The 11,872-nt window shown below is 45.1% G+C and overlaps 1 protein-coding gene and 1 long non-coding RNA gene across 2 annotated transcripts; one reads left to right on the top strand and one right to left on the bottom strand.

The window, feature by feature from the left end:
- The first annotated feature begins 6,910 nt into the window (after positions 1-6,910).
- On the top strand, positions 6,911-11,338 carry DNAJC19 (DnaJ heat shock protein family (Hsp40) member C19). The gene is made up of 6 exons (XM_074593252.1): positions 6,911-7,288; positions 7,698-7,749; positions 8,020-8,093; positions 8,457-8,533; positions 9,467-9,537; positions 10,769-11,338. The coding sequence occupies exons 1-6, from the start codon at positions 7,286-7,288 to the stop codon at positions 10,837-10,839; spliced, it is 348 nt and encodes a 115-aa protein (XP_074449353.1). The 5' UTR covers positions 6,911-7,285; the 3' UTR covers positions 10,840-11,338.
- LOC141745462 (uncharacterized) lies at positions 7,749-10,762 on the bottom strand. The gene is made up of 3 exons (XR_012587768.1): positions 10,629-10,762; positions 8,740-8,887; positions 7,749-7,867 (listed from the first exon to the last, which is right to left on the bottom strand). It is a non-coding gene; the product is annotated as an uncharacterized LOC141745462 (long non-coding RNA).
- Positions 11,339-11,872: the final 534 nt, after the last annotated feature.

Genomic DNA, 11,872 nt, shown 5'->3' on the forward strand with positions numbered 1-11,872 from the left:
GAAGGAAAATTTCAGGTACACCTCAAAAAAATTTAATGACTTTCTTATTTCACAAACAGATCACTGGTAAAAGACCCTGAAACTAGAGGGATTTTGCATGTCAGTGCCCATAACCCATCGAGTATCATTCCAGCGTGAATCTGCAGTTTGCCAGACCACTTGTTATGCACGACTTCAGTGTCAGTGTCATTCAACAGACTTCCCATTAGTAGCAGGTTATGTAGGCTCTTGCATGCTCCTCATTGGGCCCAATTTCTTGGGGACAACAAAGTTATATACAAAAGGGATACTTAAAACAAAACTTTGTCAGCAATAAAGCTGAGAAGCTCACGTATCGAAAGGATAAGGATTTCCTTACCTCCTTTGAGTTCAAGACCAAAATGAACACCTATTTCTTAACTTTAACTGTCCCTCACCAGCAGTACCTTAAACACAAATTCAAAGAAGGAAAAAAAATATCCCACCCCAAACTTGCACTATATATTCTGCCAGGAGGCATTACATTATGCTATGCTACACAATCGTACCTCTTCCATCGTGGAGGGACAAAGTCAGATCCTGTTTTGTATATGACAGACGGAGATGAATCAGCCTGTGCGATGGACACGGATCTCCCAGAGTAAGGCTTCTGACATTAGTCAGTGATGAAGGAAATGCATTCTCTGACGTTTCAAATGAGGCTTCAGAAATATTTACTGGATCCAAGAAACAAATCTCTGTCTCTCCCACAAGCCAGTGGCTACAGCTTTCATCTGGAACACAGGGGACCATGACACAAACGTCACACCTGGTAAATAATTGAGGATTTATGCAAATTAGAAATGCTCCTAAAGAAAAGATCAGAAGGTAACTGTCCCAGTGTCAAAATGGTGTGTTTGCCAAAGATTTGAGAGACCAGCAGAGCAAGTTTTCCGATTTTGCACTATTTCTCCTGCCTGTGGTGACCACAGCAAATGCTGGATTCTGCTTGGAAAGAATGGGCTGGTAAGGCCCCACCTCCCCGGTATCCCTATATAAGGAGAGATTCAGAGGTGTCCCCAAGCCCTTCCCCAACCAGGTGCTCCAGCTTCTCCCAGAAAAAACCCCAACAGCTGATGTGCTGATCTCATCCTGCTCCCTTTCCACGTGCTGGCAGAACGTCACAAGTGCAGTGGGGAGGGCAGGACGTGCTTTGTGCAGTTACCTTCACTGGCCAGCACTCCATCAGAGAGTAGGTTTCTTCCTAAGTGAAATCCAGATAAACTTGCGTGTTTCAAGAAAAAAGAAAAAACAACAACCATACCCCACAGTCAAAAAACTTACAACATTGCAGACACGTCATATCCTCTGTTCCACATGTGCCAGTCTCTCAGCAGCACTTCTATTAAATATCCTATCAAAACAGAACAGTAAAAGGGTTATACACAAATTATTTCTTGTCCACTGTGTATTTCACGGGTAGTGTTTTCCATGATTGGTTTCGGTTAATTTGATGACTGTTTGGGTTGAAAAAATCTCTGCATAGTTCCTAGGAACTTTTCCTTCTTATCCTCTGTAGGACTGACCGTATGCCCCCTGATCCTTTCAGTTATATCCCCACTTGAGCAAAAGCCTCCCTGTTTTTTGCTGTGATTTTTTCATTTCGTTCTTGCTCTGCCTACAGTCTTGAGTCTTCTCTCCCAAAGTCAGTCAGCTGCTCTTAAAGAAAATGAGAAATCTCCCCCTTCCTCTTGATGGTTCCACCTAATCTAGTGTTTCTTTTTAATGCAGCCTAACATGCAAACCAAGAGCAAAATGCAAACCCAGCAGCGCCCGTTACAGCTGCCATCATCAACCTGTGCATTACAGTTTCAACTTTCAACCTTAACATCACGACCAAAACTGCAAAACCCTCCGCTCTCTCCTCAGAATAACACTTCATGTCTAGAGAAAGCTCCGTATGAACTCGTGGCTGAAGAATGCCATTAAAGCTTTCTCCTACGCTGGTAGCTTGCTGCTTCTTGCTCTTCCCCCACCTTTTGCTATCTGCTCCGCCCAAATCTTCCTCGCTGGCTGACAATGTTGACATTTCAATTGTAATCTTTAGGTAGGAGAGGAGCAGATTCTGGTGCGAATCTGAACCTGCAGTATTCAAAGGGACCAGAGTCCACCCGATAGCTCATTCAGGCCTTGATCCTGTGATAATATCCATGAGAGGGAAACCTATGAATTGGGACCTTCGATTTGAAGAACTATTCCTCGCTACAATTCATTGTCAGTGCAAGTAAGGCTTTACTCTTTCCAATTTCTAGCATAAGCTTGTTTTCCTAACACTTGATAGAGCTTCACAGCACAGACATGCAAGTTTCAGCGCCAATCCAGGCAGAATACAAATTTCAAAAATGAAGACTGAAGAGTAATAACAATCAACACAAAACCAGAAATAACGTAATAGCCTCAGTAAAAGACATCAGCATTATCTCATTGCTTCTTCCTCAAATAAGAAGCATAACTCAGGACAACTCAGGTAAAAGATGATAAGTATCAAGACTTGACTTTACAGATTATTGAGGAGTATATATTCATATCTAGATTCTGTATTCCTTAGTTCAGCTTCAGGGAATTTTGTGACTAATTTACTAACAATTACAAATCTTGCCCCTCCATCACTTTCCAACAATCTTACCTGGTTTTTAACTGATAGGAAGTCAAATAATGCCCACTGCAAGTCAAACAGATTCTCTCGTGATTGTCCCGAACACGGCTATGCTACCTGCCACACACACACTTCATACCTGCTGTCAAACTACAGTGAAATCTTGCTTTGTTTGATTACAAAAATCCACAAATCATTCTTACCAAGTGAGAGAATCTCAGTTTATAATTAAATACATCCACACTATGCTCTAATAATTACAATTATCAATTTAATGACAAAGTGATGCTACATATACCCAGCTAATTTAGCCACAGGTAAGAGAGTGCGGCATTGTATTCTGGTACAGATGCTGAGCACCCAAAAAGATAGTAAAATCTAAAAAAAAAGGACAAATGAAAAGAAAAAGAAAAAAGGTGTGAAACGTAACTGGCAGACTGGCACAGCCAAAGAAGGGGGAGTACAGGCAAAAAGCAGGAAAAAAGTTTGCAGGGAAAAAACCAACCCAAGATATTCTATCTAAACCTTACTTTTATGATATATATCTTAAAATATAAATAAATAATGTGCTTAAAAGTGCCTAAGAGATTCTGTTTCTTGGTGCCCCAAGGTGAAAATCTGCAAGCTTTTAACAGCTTGGTAGTTCAGCCACGGTACATACAGGAATAAGCAATGTAAGATCTGGCTGGCTGCATGTATGACAACACATAACTGTGATCTCTCACTCGAACAAATGTTTAACAGCCTTAGAGGCATTTAACAGGTACGTCACAAACCTCCTGAAAGCACAACTATCTGCTTCACCTTCTGTCCAGTTTGTGGAAGATCCAGTTAAGAGATGTAGTGCCAGATTTCTGCAGAAGTGGTCTGCTTCAATGGAAAAGTTTACTTAATTACTACTTTGGATAGCCCAGCAAGATAAAGCTTCCAAAAGAAAAATAATCTTCATCATGAGGTATTTTAACCCCAGAGTGGAAAACCCGAAGACAACTGTGGGATAAAACTCTTGACAAAAGAAACTACAAAAGCTTCAGGGTTTCTCTGGAAAATAGAAAGGCAGCAGTTTAGAAACACAGTAGGCAAAGAGATTTTGTGTTCCAGCTGAGAGCGTATTTCTTAAACACTCAATAATTTTGCCTTCTGATTTCAAAACCAGACATTCTGCAGAAGGGGTAAGGTAAAACCCGTAGTGCATCTATTTCCTTTGAGCCCAGTAGAGCTTATTAATTTTCCCCTGTGAATGACCTTCCACACACCACCACGAGGCTGACCCACGAAGATCCAGAGGAATAAGGTGCTATAAAATTAACTAATCAGGGAAATAGAACAGAACTTTGATTTCTAAATAAATGGAAACTCTGGTGGCAAAAGAAGCCAATTCCAACTTCATTTGGGGAAAAAAAAATTAATTCTGGTTCCATGAGGTTTTCTGCATTTTCTGGTTTTGTTTGATTTTGATATTCTCATGACGCCCGATTCCTGCTTCCTATAAATCATCAGTAATAACTATTATTTCAGCATCGTGCCCTTGTGTCTCTACAGCCACCAACGTGGCCATAAAGCTCTAGCTGTAGTAGCTTGAAGGACCAAGGCTTAAAAACCCTGAAGCTACCCACTGTGTAACAAGCACAAGATTAATATTTATGTACAGAACCTGAACAAAATCAACTTTCAGCATTTGGCAAGACTTAAAACACCATTTGCCAAGAGAGGCATCTAGATGATTACTTTCTGGAGAACACAACCTATACATAGGTAATAATTCATAAACCTTACGGTTTCAGAAATAATATATCGCAGCTCTGATCCTTCAAGCACTTGTTATTAAAGCTACTCTGATGAGTGTTCACTGACTTTGTGTGTTGAAATGTGAACCACCACGAACTTAAAACACAGCTTTTAAACACCCAGTGCCTTCCACACTGCATACAGGTTTCCCCAGCAGCAGAGGAGGAAAAAGGACTAGACTGAGACAAAATTAGAGCAGCTATTTGCAAATTTATGCACAGAAAGCTTATTTTAATTCTGCTAGATTTGGAAAGCTTAGTGGCAGCATGTAGGCACTGTGGTCAGTAAAGCGATACAATAGCTGGCACCCATCACCTGCGCCAAAGCACCCTAGAGACGCGCAGTGCTAAGGAAGGAAAAGCAACGGGTTCTCCCTTCAGCTAGCAGGAGGTAGAAGAATATCTCCTACATCCTATGCCTCCTAGAAATGCACGGCACGTAAAGAGGCCCTGAAAAAAAGACCATACTCAAAACATGTTAGAAGTCTCCAAAACATCCTCTTCCTTAGCAAGTGTGGCATTTTGCAGCTCTGGCTTTGTCTTCTTTATCCAAAGTAATGTGCCCAGGGATGTCCAAGCTGGGACACATCTAGTTCTCCTTTAGCTCTGCTAGGGAAGCTCAACAAACTGCGAGACGGAACAAAGTTGGGATTGTCTCATGGAGTAAAAATATATATGGCATATTTTAAAGGAATGATGACATTTCGTCTTCAAATCCTGTATTATAAGTTACTTCATCTAATAATAAAAAAATGAATTATTCCACGTCTAGGCTCAGCCAACAGTCTGGTCCAATTGCTGGTATCAAACATGTACCAATGATGCAAATCCCTCCATCCCACCTCAACTCTTGCCAGCTCATCCCATTTACAGATAAAAGTTTCCTTTTTCCTCAGTAAAGATGAAATCTCTCTCCTAAGCAAGCAGAAGCTTCCCAAGATCTCCCTTTCCGGCTTTTCCTTAAAGGGCTGTCACAGGAGAAGGATTAGGTACCAGTTATTCACCCGTTCCAACCCATGGGGAAGTTTGCACATTTCACGTCTATCCCCGTTCTCGAAAAATGAGGAATTTCTCCATAGAAAGAACCATGAAGTACAAATCTGCAAAAGCCCTTTGTGAGTAGAGCTACCAGTCCTTCTGGGCAGGGACTGGGGAAAGCGAGGAAAGAAATAAAATAAAACTCCCTTTCAGGAGAGTTTTCTCCTGAAAGCCACTACGATCTGGACGTAGCAAAAGGCTCTGTCAAGATGGAAGACTCAAACCTCACGTAATTAATTACAGGGAAGGAGTCCCCGTCTCTTTATTGGTTTAGATGATATGAAAAATTAAACACTAGTCATGCCCCAGTAAAGTAATTGCCCCTTTTTTTGCACAGCTCTACCCCCCCTTTTTGATAGAAAAGGGACAAAGAGGAAACCATCTTACAACCCAATCCTCTTCTACATAGGAAGAACGCCTAGTTGGCTGCCAGACCCGTACATCTCTACAGGTTTATTTCCCCCCCCATAAAACAAACCTCTAGTTGTTTTCCGCTTGCTTGCTCTCCCTTCCACATCTGGACACGTCGCACAGGCTGGCAGGGGCCTTGTGCTCTGCAACGGATGGATTTGATTCCTTTATCAAAGAGAAAAGTTTCCTTTTTTTTCCATCTCATGAAACACTCGTACAACGGTGCGAATGCCTTAACCAAAACCTTTCTTCTACCCTCGGTAAATGGCAGCAGCTTATTTTCTTGTAGCTTTATTTGGATGACGGGGAAGGAAAGAGACAGCAGACCACCTCCAAACATTATCTCAGAAGACATTAAATCAGGCACAGAGTTTTAGGGAAAAGAAACAATTCCAGCTCAAACTGAAATGATGACATATTCAAAGTCAACACAGGACTCTCAGAAACTATACATCAGAAAAGAAAAATTCTATCTTCCGCTGCAAGAGCCAGCAGAATGACAAACTTCTCAGCTCTCGTACTGAACCGCTTACATGAGGGCTTGTGAGTCTGAGGCCTGAGGCAACCAAAAGCTGCTTTGGACCACCGGGTCCCCCAGGAGCCCGTGAGGGTACCAGCACCCTCAGCCCACACGGAGGACGATGCTAACGCCATCTGCTCCTGCTAAGGAAGGCTGGGTGAGACAGCACCGGGCGCATCCCGTCGGGACCTCAGGGCCAAGGGCTGGCACGGCCGCACCGCCACGTGCCCGGTGTCCACGCCGTGACTGCAGACACGACCCACGGACAGACTGACGGACACCGGGCCGCTGCCTGAGCACAGTGTCATTACAGACACCGTGTTACGAAGAGATGACACTACGTTATTAATAATACTCGAATGCGAGGCCAGGCCTGTAGTTGCCCCTCGCTTCGTAGTCATCTTCAGCGGCCAGGTAACTGGGCTCGTCCACCCGGAACCAGCGCCAAGGGGACACCCCCGGGGACACCCCCGGGCGGGGACGGGGACGGGCCCAGGCGAGGCGACGGGAGCACGGCCCAGCGAAAACGGGACGGGCAGAAGGGGCGCGAGTGACTAGAACAAGAGACAAGAAAAACGGGATGGCGGAAACGCTACTTTTTCTAAGAAACGCCTCTGGAGTGCGAGGAGGCTCTAGAGCAGGAAGGGAAGCGCTGACCGGCACCGCCGGCAGCCCCCGCACGGCCGCTCCCGTGAGGCCGCGACGCCGCGTTCGGCCCTTCCCGCCGCCCCGCCGCCATCCCAGCCGGCTGCGGCCGCCCCCCGAGGTGCCGGCGCTGCCCCTCCCCAGGGCACGGCCCCCGCCTCGCCCCGCCCCGCTTTACGACAGCCGGTGGCGGCTTTGCGGCCGTGCCGGGTGCCGTACGGCGAGGCGGGGCGCTCCGCCAGCGCGGCCCGCGGCCGGGTCGGGTCGGCCATGGTGAGTGCGGCGGGGGCCGGGCCCGGCGAGTCTCGCCGCAGGAGCCGGGGGGTGCTCACGCCTGGGCCCGCAGCTCCCTAGCCCTGCCCCGGGCCGAGGAGCTCGTCTGTCCTTGGGCCGTCCGGCCGCGGGGCCCGGGGCGCTGCCCCGCACAGGCCGCGGTGGCTCCGGGGGGGGCCGCCGAGCGGGCCGGTGCTGCCGGGCCGGGTTTCCCTCGGCCCCGCGGCTGGGGGGTTCCCGCCCCGCTGCGCTCGGAGCCCCGCGGCCGGAGTAACTGGTGTCATGAGCGCCTGTCCCCTAGGCGTGGTGGTTGCAAGGCACACACCAGTCCGGCCCGCGGTAGGGATCGCCGGGGGGGCTTTTGTCCTCTTCCTTTGGTAAGTGACTACTTCATGTCTTCCCTGTGTAGGCCAGCACCATGGTGGCGGTTGGGCTGACCATAGCGGCAGCTGGATTTGCAGGTTTGTAGATGACGGGGGGGGGGGACACCGAACACCCAGTTGTGCTTACCATCCCCTGCTTCGGTGCTGGTGGTTGTAAGGTACTTTAATAACTCGTCCAGGATGCTCTTGGGAGAGCCTGTATTGAGAAACATGTAATTAAAGAACAGATCAAAGGTCTTACTTTTTTATGTCCTCAAAAAATTTATTCCACAAGTTACCAGTTGAGCTGAATTGCTAAATCTTTACGAAACATTATACTTAGCCTTGTTCAACACTGATTTATTTAAGGTCGCTATGCTCTAAAAGCTATGAAGCAAATGGAGCCGCAAGTTAAACAAGCACTTCAGAATCTACCAAAATCTGTAAGTTTTTCTTTATCAGTAACATCTTTTTATTTAAAAGTTTACTCGGTGAAATAATACAGGCTGTTGTCTCTATATAGCATTACTGTATTTTCTTCTAATACTAAAAATAATTTTGTCAGTAATAACAATTAATGTCAGCAACTCCGGTGGTGATAGATGAATAGAGAACTTGTTTTGGGAAGTTTAAGTACTCGTTTAAATAATGATACTCCCAACTGAATTTCTGACTATAAGTGCAAAAGCAGCTTCGGAGTGTTCTTACAGACTAAAAGCTCAGCAGCTACTAAAGCAATAATGAGTTGTTTTGACTGATAAACTTACAAAGTAGTGTTTTTTTAACTAAGACTTTTTCTCTTTCAGGCCTTCAGTGGTTATTACAGAGGTGGATTTGAACCCAAAATGACTAAACGAGAAGCAGCTTTAATACTAGGAGTGAGGTAAAAGGAAAGTTATTACAAACGAAAGGTAAAAAGGAGGCTGCGGTGCTACCTGGTTGCTGGCCTGGTCTGAAAAGGACACAGTTCTCAATGCTTAAGACTGTCCTATGCCCAGATTCCCCTGGGAACGTCACTGCCGAGTCAGGCAGCACGACCAACCTTTCAGGATTTTCTGTATTTATTTGGGATTCTTTGCTACACGTTACCTCACTTAAAGCTAAGCTTAGCTGGACTTCTGTGCATCTGCAAAGTCCCAGCAGGTTCAAAAGCCAAATCCAGGTCCCGGTAAACGCGCCGTTCTCAGGGAGCCTCGGGGTTGACGCGGTGCGGGGAGCCGGGCTGGGCTGCTCACTCCTGGTGAGATTGAGAGAGACGCAGTGTGAGGGTGCTGCACCCCCGTTTCTCGCGTGAGGAGTGAAGTCATCTCCTACTCTAGAACACCTTAGATACAAGTATGGTAGCTATCCCTGCCAAAAATTAAAGAGGCTTAAGACTAAACCCACAAACTTTTCTAATAAGATAGAGAGCAAGAACCATTTCTATTTGAAGGCAACTTCCAACTGTGGAGTTTGCATACAAACAGTCGTTTGTTTTTAAATAACTCAAGAGCATATTTTATTTTATTGTTTTCCTCCAGCCTTTAGGAAGTTGTCCCAATAAAAATGTTACAACGTAGTTCTGTTTGTTTTCAACCGTGTGAATGTCCCCACCGTATTTGACTGCTCTAGCGCGTCGTCAGCACACAGTATTTTGGGAAAAAATTAGAAACCCTCTCCAGGACTTAGATGCTACACATCAGTAATAGGAAAACAAAACCACGTGTAAGCTAAAGAGTTTATGCAGAGACAGCGTTCGCTTGTTCTGAGACATCCTTTAAGGAGCTGGGGGAATTTTAGAGGTTCCCTTAAGTCAGTTTTTCTCTCTCTTTTAAAGCCCTACAGCCAACAGAAGTAAAATTAGAGAAGCTCATAGACGGATCATGCTTCTGAATCATCCAGATAAAGGTAAGTAAATTAAGTCACATTGATTAATTAATACATGTTTTTAACACAGATAATAGCACTGCGTAGGGCAGAAGTGACTGCCACGTGACTACCTCAGCTCCTACAAAACCCCAGAAAGCTCTGGGTGAAAAAACTTTTAGGGTACTTCGATCCTTACGCTCTTGGAACGGATTCAAACAGATTTTGGAACAGATTGTTACTTGCTCTGTCTTTGGTGCATATCGGATTAAAATGAGACTTGGAATTGCCTTAATTTTAGATGAAGGAGCAGAGTATATTTGCGCACTTTGTGCACGTGTGAGTTTGAGTTGGTTTGAATGCGATGGATAACTGGCAGGCGTTGAGCCTTCTGTGTCTCTCGGAGGCACTGAACTGGGAAGTATTTCTGTTCCTGGTACTCTGAAGGCTCAGAATCTAGTTATGCTTAAAGTTATTAACTTGAGGTGTCTGTACCTGCTCTAAATTCTCTTTACTTCAGTAAGTCAGAATCACCTGTTAGTGTTTGGCATTTAACTTTTTAATCCTCACTTCAAAGGTAAAATGGCTTAAAAATCCAAAATAATCCTTGGTATACGCCTTTCATAGATAATATCTAGCAGAAGTTAACTTCAAAATTAACTTTACTGAATATACGTGGAACCTAGAAGAGTGCTAGGAGCATATTTCACGTGACCTAAATAAGTTAAATGAAGTTTCAAGTAAATAGAGCAATTCTAGTAAGTGGTACGCACGCTACCACGGCGCGGTACGCATCTCTGCACCTCAGGGCCGGGCCCAATTTCAGTGCATTTGTGGATTGTGGTTCAGTACCTGCGTAAGTCATTTGTCTGTCCCGTTTAAAAACCACCCCAGTCCGTCGGTCCAGCAGCAGCTCAGACGCTGGCCTTCAGCTGGGGGGAAGGTTTATCTGCAGATTGGCCAGTTTAACACTTCTGTGTTCACAACAAACTTTAGGCTGCGCCATTAGTGACCAATTCATTTATGCCTGATGAAACTGGAGAAAAAACCCACTCCAGTAAACGAAAAGCAGCCACAGCGGAATGAGCTGTCTGCACGTTCAGCTCCTGCGCTGACTGTAGGTGTAAACTTACGCGGCCTCAGTCATAATGAAGTTTGTTCTTGAACATGGATCCTTTTCAGACCACGCTCGTGCTATTTTCCTGTGTACTCTGGCGTTATTAACAACACAGAATTCTTTCACCTGATGTGACATGAGTTATCTTTCTTCTAGGCGGTTCTCCATATGTAGCGGCCAAAATCAATGAAGCTAAAGATTTACTGGAAGACCAAGCTAAAAAATGAATGAGTGAGAAAATCAGAGGGTTTGTCCGCACAAATGATTATTTTTGATAAACAGATTAAGAAACATTCTATTGTTGGTCTTTGACTTAACATAAATGAAGCTGGAAATACGAATCCAGGGAGGTACTTCCCGCCTTGCATTTTAGTCACTTTTTGGGGAAGCGTGTGAGGGAGTGAGGCTTCAAGTTGTTTTTTTTTCCCAAGCTGTTCTTTATTAAGCAGCAAAATCTGCCACTCAGAAATATTTTCAGTGCAAAAGAGTAATGACTTGGTTTGGCCAATGCATGTTACCAGATATAGGTAAACTTACTGCCGTTACCTAATTTTTGTTAAAGTAGCTGTGCTTAAAGTTCATGCTGCTGTTCCTTCGTGTGCCAAAGCGAGCACGATGAACCAGTCTGGGGCGCAGGGGGGGGGAATCAAGAGGATTTATTTGAGGGGAAGATTTGGGAGAGTTTTGTGGTTGTCTCTGACTGAAGAAATAAAGAATAGGAAACGATGTGCTCAGTTGTCTTTGCCTTGTGAAAAACAAGGTTGTTTGAGCTTCTGAAGTGTTACCGACAGGTCGGGAATGTCCTGGATTTTTTAGTAACTTTCAATTTTTAATGGATTTTATAGCATTTAATAAATTCTAAATGTGTAATATAAGTACTGCAGTTTTATACATTATCTTAACAGTACAAAGCTAGAATTCACATAATAAGGTCTGTGTTTATAGTAATTAGGAAGCAGGAGCTCCTTACCTAAGCCATTGCAGATCCCTGCGCTGGATTTGTCACGCTGCCGGCAGCCGGACGGACCTCAGCGGCGTCTCTCGAGTATTTAACTGGGGCCCAAGAGCCCTGTCACGTGCCACCACCCACCCGTGCAGCGTATGGAAGCGTTAACCCCATCTCCTTATAAACACAATGGATTGGTGTCACTCTTCCTGAACCAACCAGCCTCCACTCGAGCGCCCTGCTGGCCCCGCTCCGCTCCGCCATCCTCTGCCCCAGCCCTGGCCCCGGTGTTTCTGCAGACCAGTGACAGGCCC

The sequence above is a fragment of the Larus michahellis genome, chromosome 6 (assembly GCF_964199755.1).
Source record: "Larus michahellis chromosome 6, bLarMic1.1, whole genome shotgun sequence".
In the NCBI taxonomy this organism is placed as follows: Eukaryota; Metazoa; Chordata; class Aves; order Charadriiformes; family Laridae; genus Larus; species Larus michahellis.